This window comes from Leptosomus discolor, chromosome 11 (genome assembly GCF_034619465.1).
Source record: "Leptosomus discolor isolate bLepDis1 chromosome 11, bLepDis1.hap2, whole genome shotgun sequence".
Taxonomy (NCBI): Eukaryota; Metazoa; Chordata; class Aves; order Leptosomiformes; family Leptosomidae; genus Leptosomus; species Leptosomus discolor.
In genome coordinates, this window is record NC_141401.1 from 21,462,336 (window position 1) to 21,477,145 (window position 14,810).

General features: G+C 42.4%; 1 protein-coding gene across 4 annotated transcripts in view; it reads right to left on the reverse strand.

The window, feature by feature from the left end:
* Positions 1-4,436: 4,436 nt before the first annotated feature.
* The window catches only part of RAB27A (RAB27A, member RAS oncogene family), a 34,148-nt gene continuing 23,774 nt past the window's right edge, over positions 4,437-14,810 (reverse strand). For 3 of the 4 annotated variants that reach the window (XM_086471399.1, XM_086471398.1, XM_086471400.1), the window contains 5 exons: positions 11,811-11,983; positions 10,958-11,043; positions 10,111-10,214; positions 9,268-9,391; positions 4,437-6,870 (listed from right to left, as the gene is read on the reverse strand). In XM_086471399.1, the coding sequence (XP_086327525.1) occupies positions 6,672-6,870; positions 9,268-9,391; positions 10,111-10,214; positions 10,958-11,043; positions 11,811-11,963 (666 nt within the window). In that variant the 5' untranslated portion in view covers positions 11,964-11,983 and the 3' untranslated portion in view covers positions 4,437-6,671. The remainder of the gene's footprint in view (positions 6,871-9,267; positions 9,392-10,110; positions 10,215-10,957; positions 11,044-11,810; positions 11,984-14,810) is intronic. The other variant, XM_086471401.1, reaches the window with a different exon arrangement.

Genomic DNA, 14,810 nt, shown 5'->3' on the forward strand with positions numbered 1-14,810 from the left:
GGCGTTTCAAAATATGTGATGTTTTAACTGGATAAATACTCGATAAGCGGCCACGGTGGGTATGCACGTTTGTGGTGGAGCGATCCCCCGTGCCATTTCCGCACATCACCATCAACCCAAAATAAAGTGATACCCCCCCAAAGTCCTGTGATTTGGATCACATCAAGCCCTCCTGAAAACCAAAGAGCTCCTTTTGCTGAGCAGATAGAGGCAGATAGAGACCAGATGCAGTCAGAGCGAACGGGAGATGGGAAAGAGGGCTCCTGTTGGACATAAACCCCTCTACAGCACAACATGGGGCTGACCTTCACCTCACCCAAGCAAGCACATTCCAGACCACATTCCCTCCCCAGGATTCTGGATTTTAATTGGGGGATTTTGGTTTGGTTTTAACTCATGAGGTAGTACAGTAGCATAAGCTTTTCAAACTGGTCTTAATTTCTTTGGCAGGCTTTAACTGTCATGAAATACAAGGACTATGAGGTCTTAGCAAGATCTCTTAACAAAACAGATCGGTCACATATAAAATGTGGAAGAGATTATTGCTCCAAAAATGGGAAACTGGGCCACAAGGCCACCACGTGAACAATGCTGAGACTATAGTTTTTGTGGAAGTTCTCAGGGTGGTGCTTTCTTTGAAGTGGTAACAAAGCTCCACTCACTGGCTGGTTGGAGCCACGGTTTCTAAATCATGACACAAGCAGGTTACTGGGGGGAAAAGATTCTACCACAGCAGTAATATGCCAAAACCCACCAACACCCTACGTTCAGTCACTGGGTGTGCGCACCAGCTGCGTGCATGCCAGCTGCTCTCCCTTGTATCAAAAGCGTGGCCCGTCCTTTGATCTCACCAGACAGAATCCTGTTGAAAGCTGAGAGATACTTGTGCTCATCAAAGTATTAACAAACCAAAACCCCAAAAACGAACACATACAGAAATGAACTTGTGATGAATTATTAGACAATACTGCACCTTCAAAAGTAATCTGACTTTTCTCTTTCTCAAATGACTCTCTACTTCCCTGAAAGATACATTCATATCTTAGTATGGAAATTAAATACAAATTAAAAGATTTTGTGATCAACTTGTGTTTCATCCCCTCTGGCTTCTCATTATAACACAAAATCTCGAGGAAAGTGAGAAAAATGAATGACGCTGAAATGTCTCAGTACTAACATAAGGATAGAGACAGTAACCCAAGGAAAAGAGAGGGAGTCAGATACAGATTTTTAAATCTACAGTTGATTTACTCCAGAATTCAAGCAAATCACTTTCTGCTCAATTTCCCTATTTCTAAGAACCAAGGCTTCTACAGGGGAATTAATTTGTAAAGCCAAATTTGACATACTGTCTGAACCCAATGGCTCTGCACACATCACTTGAAGGAACCTATTGCTCCTTCTCTTCCCCCTCGTGCAGAATTACCTGTTTATTGTGAAAGGACCTACACGCTAGGCCCCGTAACCCTCCTAAATACTGGGTCTTCTCTCTGCTCTTCAGTCTTAGGATGCCACCCCAGCTCAGAGTCTGACATTTTCTTCACCACATAATGCTTCACCACCACCATTCCTGCTTCTCCCTTTAAAAGAAATTAACAGAGTATTTGGTGAAAAATCCACGTATTGAATTGCATGTGTCTTCAGGGCAGTTTTTGCTTCCTGGTTTCTAGACCAACACAGCAGCAGTCAGGTGGGGGCTGTACTGAGAGAGATGGAAGGAAGAAAAAAAAATGGTTTAGCACAGTAGTCCCTGACCTTATCAGCACAGAAACTTTCCCCCAATCTTTTTGAAAACCAGAGCTCAGCCACATCCTATTGCAGGAGACACGGGCTGGAGCACATGACTGGTGACTGGTGCTCACCCCCAGCCCGAAGAATCACCAGCTCCAAACTGCCTCCGAGCCAGAGCGCGAGATGGGACCGCGCAGGGTGTCAGCCGGCCTCACGCTGCACCCCGCGGGGAAGGCTCGGTGGCTGCGACAGCCGACGGCAACCCGGCTGATAAGAGGGAACAGCAGAGACACGTACACAAAGCAGCATTATGAGGGGAGCTACGAAGACATCCTGTTTACAGCTAGAGGCAAAACCAAACAGTAAACAAGTTTGCTCAGGTCTAGGGCTGCTGTGCTCAGGCACATGCGATTGCAACCCTTCCTTTTCAGTTTGATTACTTGGTTTCCTGCCCCTGTGACTTGTTTTCCCCCGTGGGCTGTATTTATTTAACTGAAGACAGCTTTTTCCTGGCAGAACACTGTACTGTGAAGTCTTCGGTGGCTTCTGCAGTTTAAACACTGTAGATTACAGACTGTCACCGCCTCCAGCAGACAGATGGGATATGAGAGCACAGCGATACTACAAGAATTTACAAATGCATTTCTCCTCCCCCCCTTTTTCATATCAAGGCGCTAGTCTCCTCTTCAAGTACAAGATGTTATGTTGTGGATTTGAAGTGCTTATTCCTGATCTAAAAGGCAATATAGACTGAAGGTTGCTGGAGCCAGAATCCAGATTAACTGTCAAAAAAGAATATGTTCTTCTACACCATTAACAGTTATTCTATATAGACAGAATTAGGCATCCAGATGAAAAACAGCCTCGCTGGAAGAAGAGGTTTTGCAGCAAAGCGAGTGGCTCATTTGTTTGATTTTTGACACATTACCACAGCAAGAATTGTTTCACCAGACATCTCCACTCAATACCTTAAACTCACAGCAAAGGTCTGGTCTGCAAGTATTTATGTGCTTGTCCAAGTTTCCTAATAGAAGCAAAAGAACCATCACATACAGTTCATATAAACTCATCAACAGCCATAGAAAAGAACTAACAACTGTTGGGCATGTGCGCTGGTAGGATCAAGTTCACAGACCTTATGATCCTGTTGGCTGGAAGACTTTTCTGGAGGTCATCTAGACCAAAGTCCTGCTCAAAGCAGGACGAATTAACAACAGGTGGGTCAGGGCCACATCCAGTTGAGTTTTTGGTGCCTTCAAGGACGGAGATTCCATAACCTTCCTCAGCTCCTGTTCCTCACTACTTTCTGACTACTTGTATGGTGACAATTTTTTTCTACTGTCTAATGAGAATTTTCTACACACCAACTTTTCTCTGTTGACTATTCCCTATCCCTGTGCCCAGCTCCATCTTCTGTACACCCTCCATTAGATAGTTCAAGACAGCAGAAAGGTCTCCCTTAGCTTTCCCTTCCTAAAGCTAAGCAAACCCTCTTCTCTCTCCTCCTGCCCTTGGTGCTCCAGCCCTTTCATCTTGGTGGCATCTGCTGCACTCACTCCACTGTGTCCACGTCTTTGTTCTACTGCGGTGTCCAAAATGGGACACAGAACTCCAGAGGCAATCTCATAACTACTGAATATAAGGGAAGATGTTACTCCCTCAACCTGTCGGCGTCATTTGGTGATGCAGCCCCAGATGCAGCTGTCTGCCTTTGCCACGAGGGCACGCAGCTGGCTCCTGGCCAACTTGCTTTTGAACAGTCCCTTCCCCTTTTCTTCAGGCAGCACTAGTGCATGGGGTTATTCCAACGCAGAGGGAATATACCCAGTCACACTTGCCCTTGTTAAACTTAGGAGGTTTAGTTCAGCTCATTTCTCCTGCCTGTCAAGAAACCTCTGAAGAGCAGCTGTGTCCTGTAGCACATCACAACCAACCTGGTAATCTACACTGCTCTCGATGGAAGCAGCTATTCTGAAAAAATCAGACTCCTTATCTGTGTAGAAGAAGCTATAGTAGATTTTACAAAATGTATTGCTTGATTCCCTTTGCTCTGAACGTGCGACATGCTCACATTAGCGGCTTTCTGAACGTCTTATGACTACAGAAGTGTTGCCTCTATTTTCTTCTGTGGGTTTGAGCACCTTCTGACATCACCCAGGATGCAGCAGGCCCTCATCCAGTTGGTTTGGTCAGTGCAGGAGGGGAACATCAAGAAGTACCAAGGCCACAGAAGAGAATTTAGACTCATTCGAACTAAAAAAAAAAAAAAAAAAAAAAAAAAATCCACAACGCCCAGGGACAGTGCAGAAGGGCACAGGCGGATACTAAGCTGAGACAACAGGAAATGTTACAGTTCAGTAAGCGCTGACAAAGTTCGGATCCAGAATGTTTGACTGTTTTACATTAATAGGAAATCGTGGGACAAAGCATCATAACAGAAATCCTTTCCAAAACTTTGTTCCATTACGGACCAACATTTTCATCTGACACTGGATGGTAACAACTTTTCCTGAAATAAGTTTCTCATCACATGAGAATTCTTTCTTTCTTTCTTTGTTTTTTAAAACCAGCACTAGACTACTAAGAACAGTGTAGCTCACTGTCAAGAAACATTTATCGTGATTTCTCATGGGAGTTAAAAAGGGAACAGAAGTTTTGTCACAGAATAACTCAAACAGATAAATCTTATGGCACATTTCAAAGGCTGACATCAAAGCAATTTTATGTAGACTTGCTTTATACAGTAAATAGTTACATATAATATGCATGACAAAAATATGATTGTTTCAGTATTTAATATTTAATAGCCAATCTAAACAGAAGTACTCAAAAGGAAGAATGTTTACACCATTTCAGTAGTCACTTAGCTCAGCGGGTGGTCGCAATAATCCTTACTGTTTTCAGGAACTGGATGCAGCTGTAAGCACAAAAACTCCTGTTAAAGTTAACACGTGACAAAGTTCCGCTGCAACCCTCTGAAAAGCAAAGAGCTGCATTAACAGCAAGTCAGGCTCTGAAGCACACTGAAATGTATTGTGTCCTATAGCAGAGTTTGATACTCTGCTTGTCCCATGAGGGTAACTTCAAAAGGCACTCCGAGTTAAACTACAGTACATTTGGTCCACAAGCATTTTAGAATCTTCATATGGTATAGTAGAAAAAAATATCCTATATTTATTCAATATAAATTGCTTTAGTCTCTGTCCTAGCCACAGAGCAGTCAAATTATACTGCACTTTTAAAATATTCTGTGTAGGCTGTGATAAAAATCTAATATTTACACGTTGTGTTTGTCAAAGAACAATGCAGTACTTTGTAAAACATTTAAGAACCAAGTTTTAACAATTATTCTTGTATTATTATTATTAATATAACCAGAGGCTACATCAATTTTTTTTTTATTTATTAGCTCCTATTCTAGAAACATTTTTAGTCCTTCAAAAAATTTGTTATGCTGCACTTTGTGTTCACAACTGGTATCAATGCTTGCCTGAAATCGCAGTAGTTAGAATATTTAAATAAATACATACATCATTTCTAAAGAAGTAATAGCTTTGGAGTTTTGTAAACAAAATGTGGAATGTCTGTAACAAGACCCAATTTGGCATGTTATGACTTTAATTGGCAATACTTTACAGTTATACAACCTCTGCCAGGGTAGAAAACAGTTTGGTAGGCACACCTTACAAATCATCCTGGAAAAACGATCCAAAAAATACTGATTGTTCCTTAGGTTGTATGAATAAATAAAAATGATTAAAGAGTAACATGATGACCAAACCCAAAATTGACATTTATGTGATCTGTAGGGGGGGGGAAAGAAAAGCAAGTCTTATTCTTTTATAAATACAACGTAAAGGAAATGAACAAACCATAAATGAATAGATGATAACGAAGATGTACAGGACACAAAGGTTGGCAGAATAAAATTAGCATTAAAAGTTTATGGAAATACTGATCTAGACAGAACTGGTATCTTAGCTGCATCTCACCAGAACACAACCATTCATTTTGTCAATCCAAATTTGAAGAAATTCCAAATCTGTGTTCAGTAAAGCACATTGAGTGCAAAGCACTAGCTCTGGTGAAGTTTTGCTGACATCTAGGTTGCCCTACATTCCTGTTAAAACAGGAGCGGTAACAGAAACGTAACAACAGATGTGCAGTTATGCCAGTCACGTATAAATACATGTATATGCAAGCTCTAGAAATTCAAATGATGTCAGGAGGCCTCAAAGGCTGTGCTGGATATGTTTTATATAGTACAGTTGTAGTTTACACATTCCATTTCATGACATACCCAAAATGCTCCACATAACGCACCCCTGTGCCTCTCTGGAGTTTTGTATTCTATACAGAATAGCTTTCTTCTGGCTTTTGTAACTAAAAACTGATGGTTTGAGAGAGCAAGGAAAAGCTACTTGCAGGCTTTTGTGGAAACCACCAGATTTGCTCTTTAAGATGGTTATTGATTGATGAATGATTAGACGTTTCTGTTCAAAACCAAGAACCATGTTGGTAAGCTTGCTGTTAGTAGACCCTGAGAGCTGTCACCATATCTAATCTAAAGGCCTGGTCTGTGTAGTTAATAGTGCCTTCACAGGGCAATTGGAAATCCTTCAGCTGGGAAGCCTACCCTTTCTCATTGCCCAACAGAGAGATGTTTCTAATTTTGGTAATGAAAACTCCTCTCCTTCCCTTCCCTCCAAAGTAGAGAATTAGGGGAACATCCAGGGTACACCAAGTTAAACCTCTGTCCCATCACTAACAAACTGCATACCTGGTAAGCAAAGGTCAATGTTGAGAGGAAAAAAAACCCAAATTAGCATCAAGAATTAACATAGCTCCTTAAATAACTACACAATGTTATTTGTCCATAAGTTAAACAGTTAAGCTGCAACTGTACTATATCATAGGCATTAAACTTGATTGTAACTGAGTTAACAGCCACATTTGCCTTTTTCTTGCTCCTCATTCAGCTGTTCGGTGGAGCTGTGCCCGTTGGAGCGCACCACCCCTTCTGGGATCCAGGATTTATCCACACAGCGTTCCATGCGCTTCATAATGAGGTCCAGCAGGGTTTCAATGGCTTTGCTTACATTATTCCCATTGGCTGCACTGGTTTCAAAATACGGTATTCTGCAGAAGACAAAACCCACAAACGTACGTCACGGGTTATATTCGCAGGAGAAAAAAGCAGTAACGATTACTGCCGAGTATGCAGAACTCCCGCAAACGCTGTCACCGCTGCTCCACAGCGAAAGACACCAAATGGTCAGTCGTCTGACACGCAAAAGAAGTTTATGAAACAGCTGACTCCAGAGGTAGGGCAGAAGGGGGAGCTCTCAGGTACATCATGGAGCCCACAGTTACAGAGGCACTGGTCAGGATGAGTTCCCCATGTTATTATGCTCCAAGGGTCTGGTTTTTCCAGCTCTCTTCCCCATAGCAGAGGCAGTGACTTTATACAGCCTTGTGTGCAGAAGCGTTCTCCTGACCAATCTCTGCCTACGTTAGCCAGGGAGTCACTGCAGGAGAGGGAACGCTGTGCAGCCGTGCCCCTGCAGGGAAGGCAGTGAAGACTCCCAGTGGGGTACTCTCTATCGCTACAAAAGGTGACTGTTTCTTCTGTTAACATCTGAACTATAAATTCTCTTAGATTAGAAAAAAAAAAAATTAAAAATGTCAGTGCTCAGATCACCTCTGTGTCTGTTAAGAAAAGTTTCTGGGTGCTGAAAACACATTGCTGGTTTTCATGACTGTTGGATGCTTCAATGGCCAGTCTGGAGGCTTTCACCTTCTGCACTGAGGGCTCCCCACAGGGTGGTGCTAGAGTGGCTGCACTAGTGTTCCTCCTCAAGTGACTGAAATAGTCACTCCATAATTTTAAGTATTTCTTATTTAACTTGCAAGATTCAATGAGTGATCAAAGATATTATCTAGTGTCTCAGTGTGTAGGTCTCCTGCAATAATTTTCAAAATATGTCACCTACCAGACAAGGCCTTTCCACAGAAAGGGGGTATTTGCTACGTCACACTTCTGTTACCAGAAAACTTTTCGCTGCAGCAGAATTCATCTCGCTTCCCCCTCAGGAGCAAGTGACTCCTAAAGAAGCTATCCTGTCTCATCTCTACAGGGCAGAGAACTTTATAACTGCCTACAGACTGGACTTGGTCTGTAACCTTGACTTTTAGCTCCCTATTCCTAAATTTAAGTTGGCATTTTCAGCCACAAAGATAAATATTTCATAAATTATTTCCAGCGGTCACCTGCAAAGAGATCTCTTTCAAATCCTTAAGAAATGGCCACATGCCATCTGCTGCCGTTTAAAAGTTTTTGGTCCTTCATAAGCAGCTGGTTGAAGCACCGTACGCACTTGCTGTTGCCTGTGAGACACGGACTTCAAACAAGCGTTTTCACGGGAGAAGGAGAAAAGGAAGGAGGTAATATTGCACTGAACCCATTTGTCTCTAGAGAGATTGCTCCCAGTTTGTCTCTAGCGATTCTTCAAGGTCAAGGAGAGCCGATTCATGACTACGCTACAGGAAACAGCACGGCACAACATGACTAGACTTGCAGAACAAGGCAGTCAGCACTGAGGGGGTAGCGTGCACGCTGTTCATGTTTTGTGGGCCTTTCTTTGGACCAGCTCTCATCTGTTCCTCTGGACTGAATGCATATTACTGCTTGGAGCACGTTATCCAGTTTAGTTTGCAACTGAGAAGGAATCCAGTTCACCTGGTAGGAAGCTGCCCGGCTATGAATCAAACCACAACAAATGGATTGTAAGATTTGCTTCAGAAGTGCCCTTCTGTTCCATGCTGAAATACGAATTTAATCCAGAGATGAGACCGCTGGAAGAGCCAAGGGGGTGTAAGTGTACTACAGGATTAATTACTATCTGATAGGAACAAAGATTTCGCATAGTTACTTCAGGGACACATGACCTGGGCCTGTAGGAGAGTGGAAGGGCCAGGCTACCCCATCTTCCTGCTGGTCTGACTTGGTTTTCAGACTCCCTGGGACTCTGTGAGAGTGCAGACACCTGCAAGAAAACACGGCTGAGCCACCTGAGGCTCAGTCACTGAGGGTTTACCTAAGGTACAGTCCTAACGAAACTGCTTCAACAGTTGAGGGCTCTTTGGGATTTCACTTTGCAGGAGACCTGGGTTTTCTGCACCCCGTAGAAAGCCTCAGCACAGGCAAGAGCAAAGAATTAGACCCCCATCATTCACCTGCCTCTCCAGCTAAATTCTACCTCTTTTCCAGAGTGTTTCTGAAAATTTACTTTGTTTACTGCCAAGGAAAGAAGAGAAACCAAATCTCCAGTGCAAGACTATGACAACACTAAGCATGGATTTTTAGGCAAGGCAGAAAACATTAATCTCTGACAGAAAAAAAAAGGTATCACACCAGCCAGTTGAGTATTCTAAAATGCTTGTTCTCACAACAACTTTTCAGCATACAGAAAAAGCATTCTAGAAAACACTTAATTCTGCTTTAAACACAGCAGTAACTGGAAGGAAGTTACTTACCCATATTTTTCTGCAAGTTCCTTAGCCTCCTCTTCTTTCACCATTCTTTGGTCTTCCAGATCGCTCTTGTTTCCACATAACACAATGTCGGGGTTTTCGCAATACGCATGCATTTGTAGCTGACCTAACAGCAACGACGGGAACAGGGGTCAAAACCCACCGTCACACACAAAGCTCACCGAGAACACTGCCACATGTCAGAGGACACAAAGTCCTACTCTTTGAAAGACAGAAAACATGTATGTTCTCTGTTACCTCACAGGACTTCTGCTCTTGCACTGAGGAGCCAGAGAACAGTTGGACATTGACTACCATGGACCCAGCTAAAAAACCAGAGGAGCAGAAGCCTGAGAAAGTTAGTACAGAAGCTGGGTATCTGTAGCTTCAGGAGTTGGGCTCACCAGGCACCTTCAGTGAGCTGCCAGGAAAGGATACACTTCCCTCCTCTGATGGATGATGCACTTTGGGAACTCCTTTGCCTAAATACACCAGCCTAGTAACACCTGCTGGCGAAGCTGCAGGTGAATCACAAGAGTTTTGCATAGGCTTCCCACACACTTAAATTACTGAATATCACCAGAGCCAGGGATAGGATGATCTCTCAGCTTGCTTTTATATAGCTTAAGATTCAAGTTCAGTAGGCAAAGATGAATTTCAGGTAAGCACTAGAAGCCACCACTAGCAGCTATGACAATTATGAACGCAACATTGACTTTCTTTTACTGAGAAAGCTAGAAAACCCAGTCTTTTCAGTTCTGTTTCTCAGCAAGACTCTGTACTTACAAACACAGCCCCCTCCCCTCCAATGCAAAGAAAGAAAAATAAAATAAAGAGGTGCTGTACTTATCCAGTTCCTGACATTCAGAAAGCTTTGCTCATTTGTCAGATCAAAGAGCAGAAGAAAGCCCATAGCGTCTCTGAAGAAAGCTGTTGTCAGGCTACGAAACCTAGACCAGCAAAGAGAAATTAGTTGGCTTCATATGACAAGTTACTTTGAACATGTAATTCCAGTCACAAAACTGAGGTAACTTAAGACTGAATTAACTAGAACGAAATATTCATCATCTTTGTTTTGCTGATGCGGGGACTGCGTAACAGGAATTGCGAACATGACTGTGGTCTAATCAAGGCCTAAGGAGTCAAGGAGATATTTCACTCAAGAGCGAAAACTTTAGACAAAGCATGACTGGATCAAGATTCAGAAATTAAAATAAGAATGAAATCCAAACTTTGAACAGAAATTTGTCCCCTATACACATCGGTTCTTGATTTTAAGACTATCAATCACTAAGATGATAGTCTGTCGATAGACAAATAGAAAAGAATCCTTTGAGGTGATTTCACCTGTCTGACTTTCCGAAGACCTCCACATATTTACAGAAATTTAAGGAAAACTGAAAAAAGAAAAGCTTTAAAAGCATTGATATGCATTGGCCATGAAAAAATAAACTGAAATTTTCTAAAAGACAAAAAGCAACAATTACAGCTTTAACATTCTACAGCTGTAAATTCCAGTTGCAGTTTAATGGGTATTCACGGGGAACTTCCCATCGCTGTCCCATGTAAGCACACTTTCCCATTTTGAGTCGTGCAATTAAGGTGTGACAAGCAACCAAGAGAATTCCTGTACTCGGTTGCATCTGGCTTGATGACAACTGCCTGACTTGCCAGGTGGGGGCGTGGAACGTACCTTTCCTGCCCTGCTGTATCCCAGAGCTGAAGATGTATCCTCTGTCCTCTGCCACCAACCCCATCCGGCCCATTTGGTCTGTACACCTGTAGAAGGCAAATTTTCCAGCCGGAGCATTAGCGGTCCAGCCTCTATAGGACACGAAATAACCGACATGTACAGTCACTAAATGCAGCAAAACTAGCGTTGCTGATGCAAAGATCCAAACTACAACTCAATCCCTCTCCTTTATGAGACAAAAGTAATAGGGGGCGCATTTTAATTTTGCATCCAATTGAATATTTAAAAACAAGGGTAAAAGTGAAACTGGAAAAACAGTATTGAATAGACTATGGACCCTGAACAGATATTTAGAGCGGCCATTAAGTTTCATTAAACAGACTTGATTTCAGTATTTTGATTTTCTGTTTTTTTGCTATTACCTTGTATCACATTCAAATTAAAATACAAGAAAGCAACAGCCTTTGTTCACTAGCCATTCCAGTTCACAAAGAGCAGAAACATTTCTACTACAGCCCAACCTGTCCCCGTGGAAAGAGCTCACCAATAACAGTGCTACCCTGGGTATGATGTGCACAGCTCACTGAGCAGATACGCTCATCAGCGCTCACTGAGCGGTAAGAAGTGGTTGCTTAGAATCAGCTCTTCTTACTTCAGCTTTAGGGGAAATGGGGGGAGACCACACACAATAATGACAGGTAAAATGAGATCCCTTCCGTGTCACAAAATTAAGCACACAGTAACTATTGATTGCATGCCTGCATCTAAGGATTGGCAGGTCACAAAACCCCGATTCTAGCCATCCATCACCAAGACAGACACCATCCTAAAGCAGCACACTGTGAAAACTCACCACTCTCTTTTCCCGAAAGTCAATGCCCACCGTCGTGATAAACTTGGAATTAAATTTGCCATCTGTATACTGGTAAAGAAGGCTGGTCTTTCCTACTCCAGAGTCACCAAGTGCTAGAAATTTTATGAGGTAATCATAGTCCCCATCAGACATAGTGAGAATTCAGGAGACACCTTAAAAGGTAAAGCAAAAAGGATTAGTTAGTCAACAACTCTGCCAAGGTTTCTTTTGACAAACATTTAAGATACTATCTGAACTACAAAGCATCCAGCAGTGGGACCAGTTCTGTACTCTTTCACACGGGTTTCTCCTTAAACTCTCAATTATGCCAATTACCAATATCTAATTCATCTGTGGCTGAAGAAGTGCATAGGGAATTCTATTACATTCCTCCTACTAGAAAGAGAATGCAACACAATTGTAACTTCTTCAGGAAAGACTGAAAATCAAATACAAAGTATTCAAGGCACCTGGAACATGAACTGCAGAACTGGTTTTGATCTGTGGGGAAGCTGGCAAAAGTTATTTAAAAGTACCAGCACTGCAATTCTGACCTCGCATTCACCGCGACATTATTAACCCACGCAAATAGAAATTTTTTTTGCAGACTGCCCACCGTATTTAAATAAAAATGACAATCATTTGCTATTAATACCTATTCTTCAGTCTGGAAAAAAATTTTTCTTACGAGGGAGAAAAATAACCAAGCAACATTTTGTTGTTGTTTTTGTTCAGGTTTTTTTGTTTTGTTTAGAGGACCAATTTTCAAAGTTTTTAACGTTTTTATCATGATGCTAGTTAATCATTTAAACTAAATCTTGATCCTGAATTGCCAAACTACATACACATTTTCCCGTGGCCTGTACACATTTAAGAAATTTCTCTCTATCCTTTTTATGCCTTTGAAAAAATAACCGTATTAGATACAGTCTGATCAAAGTGCAGTAACAGCTGAAATATGTAACAAAAAGCCACAGCAAACTTCACGTATACTAGAAAGACTGATGTAAACGCAGTAGTACTTTCCTGTCGAGCAGCTACTGAGCCTCTCCTCCCCCAAAACAAACAGTCAAGAGCTGCCTTATGTTGCATTTAAAGACACGAACATGAAAAGATAAGCCTAAAATAACCATTCTAAAAGCAACATAAAACTGACATTAAATTGCCTGTTACAAAGGATGGAAATACATACCAAAATACAAAAAAGAAGATAGAGGATGAAATAAAATACAAAAAAGTAGTAAGATCTGCTGTTTCTACTGTAAATAAGTATTTCTGGAACTCTTTGTAGCTTGACCTAGATAAAATTATCATTACAAGTCAAACACTGCCATAGTTTGGATCAATGGCAAAACGCCAATTCATTTCTTGAGTATCAACTCCCAGCTTGAGGTTTGGAACAAACGCCGTGTCTCCAGTATGTGGGCACCAATCACCACTATTAAGCTAAAAACGTAACTACCTTGAAGGCTTTGACTTTCTGTTAGTACTGCCCTCAGTTACCAGAGAGCTGCGACCTGCTGCCTCAGCTGTGGCTGGGCTCGCCCCGTTCAAACGCAGCCGACGGTCAGATTTGTGCCCAGGCACTCTCCAGCTAAAGAGGCAGTGGAAAGCGTCTGACACTTTCTGCCATTTCCAGTTTTGAAGTCTCCCTTTCCCAACCACGGCGGATTTTACATGATGCCATCAAGGACAGTCAAACCTTGCAGGAAAGGGCTTTCAGGTGACAGAGCTCACACTCGCTGCATGCCACAGCCAGCTGATTCACTTTCCACTGCTGCGTTCTCACACAAAGCTTTGCAACAGACTGAAAAGAGTGCAACAAAACCCTGCAGTAATAGCTACCAGGGAGCCTTCTGCACCAACACCCCACAGCGGCAGGCCTGCAGCCCCATGCAGGTCTGAAGGAGGGGCATCCTCAAGCCACAAAGTTGAGCAGGCAGCCACCCACTGATATAAGAACATCTTTAGGAAAAAAATAAAAGCCCTGATCCATTAGGCACACTCATACATTCCAGCAAAAGGGGGTTTTGTTTCATTTCTAAATACTCCCCCTCATTAGGGAAGGAAAAAAAAAAGTAAGAATCAGATTGCCTACCTTGTAGATATACAAAGTCTTTTCATTGAAATGCACTAGAAGAAAGGGAAAAATATTTTAAAAAGCAAACAAGGAGGTTTTTACTGAAGACAGGGTTTGATTTAGACTTGCATCTCGTTTAGGGTGTTTCTTTTGCCCTCAGACGTTCTCAAAGGGCAGTGTCAGCTTCCCCCTCTACTCAAGTGCATGTTCTTTCAGCTTCAATATCCCTAAATTAATTGTTGCTTAAAAAGGCTTAAATGCAAATCTTGGGGCCAGTATATTACACCAAGACAAGGTATCTTCATGCCATTTACGACATTATCCCACCTGCACAGAAGTACTTCCCTTGTCTTGCCGGTATTTTGTTAGCTAGCTGCAGGTATAGAGAACGTACTTTTAATAACGGATAAAAATGACAGTGTCACCCAATCACTGCTGATTTATGTTGTTAGAAAGCTAATTTATCATGTGCCCTGTGCAAGACCTTACAGAGGAAGAATGGGCGCTACAGCTCCTACCTGGAGCCACAAGAGCTCAGCTGCGCCCTTCCACTGGGCAGAGCTGGGTGAAAGCTCTGGTTGAAACAGAAAGGTCAAGGTTAGACCTTGGGGAAGTAAAACCTGAAGGTATTCCTAGCGTCACATCTGATCTGTAGAGTATCTGCTTGGGCAAACATGCCACACCATTTGGACCATGTAAACCTCAATTCTGCATATGGCTGGTCATACAATTGCAGATGACTGACGGAGGACCAGGAGCTCTTCACAGGAAGGACACAGAAATGCCTTCTGAAGGATCACCTTGAGAAGGAAACTTTCTCCTTAGGCTTTTGAAATGCACACACGCCTTTCACTGCACCTCCTAATGTTAATCTATTATTCAGATATCTCCAGGGAGTGGTGCTTGTGAAACCCTGCGCA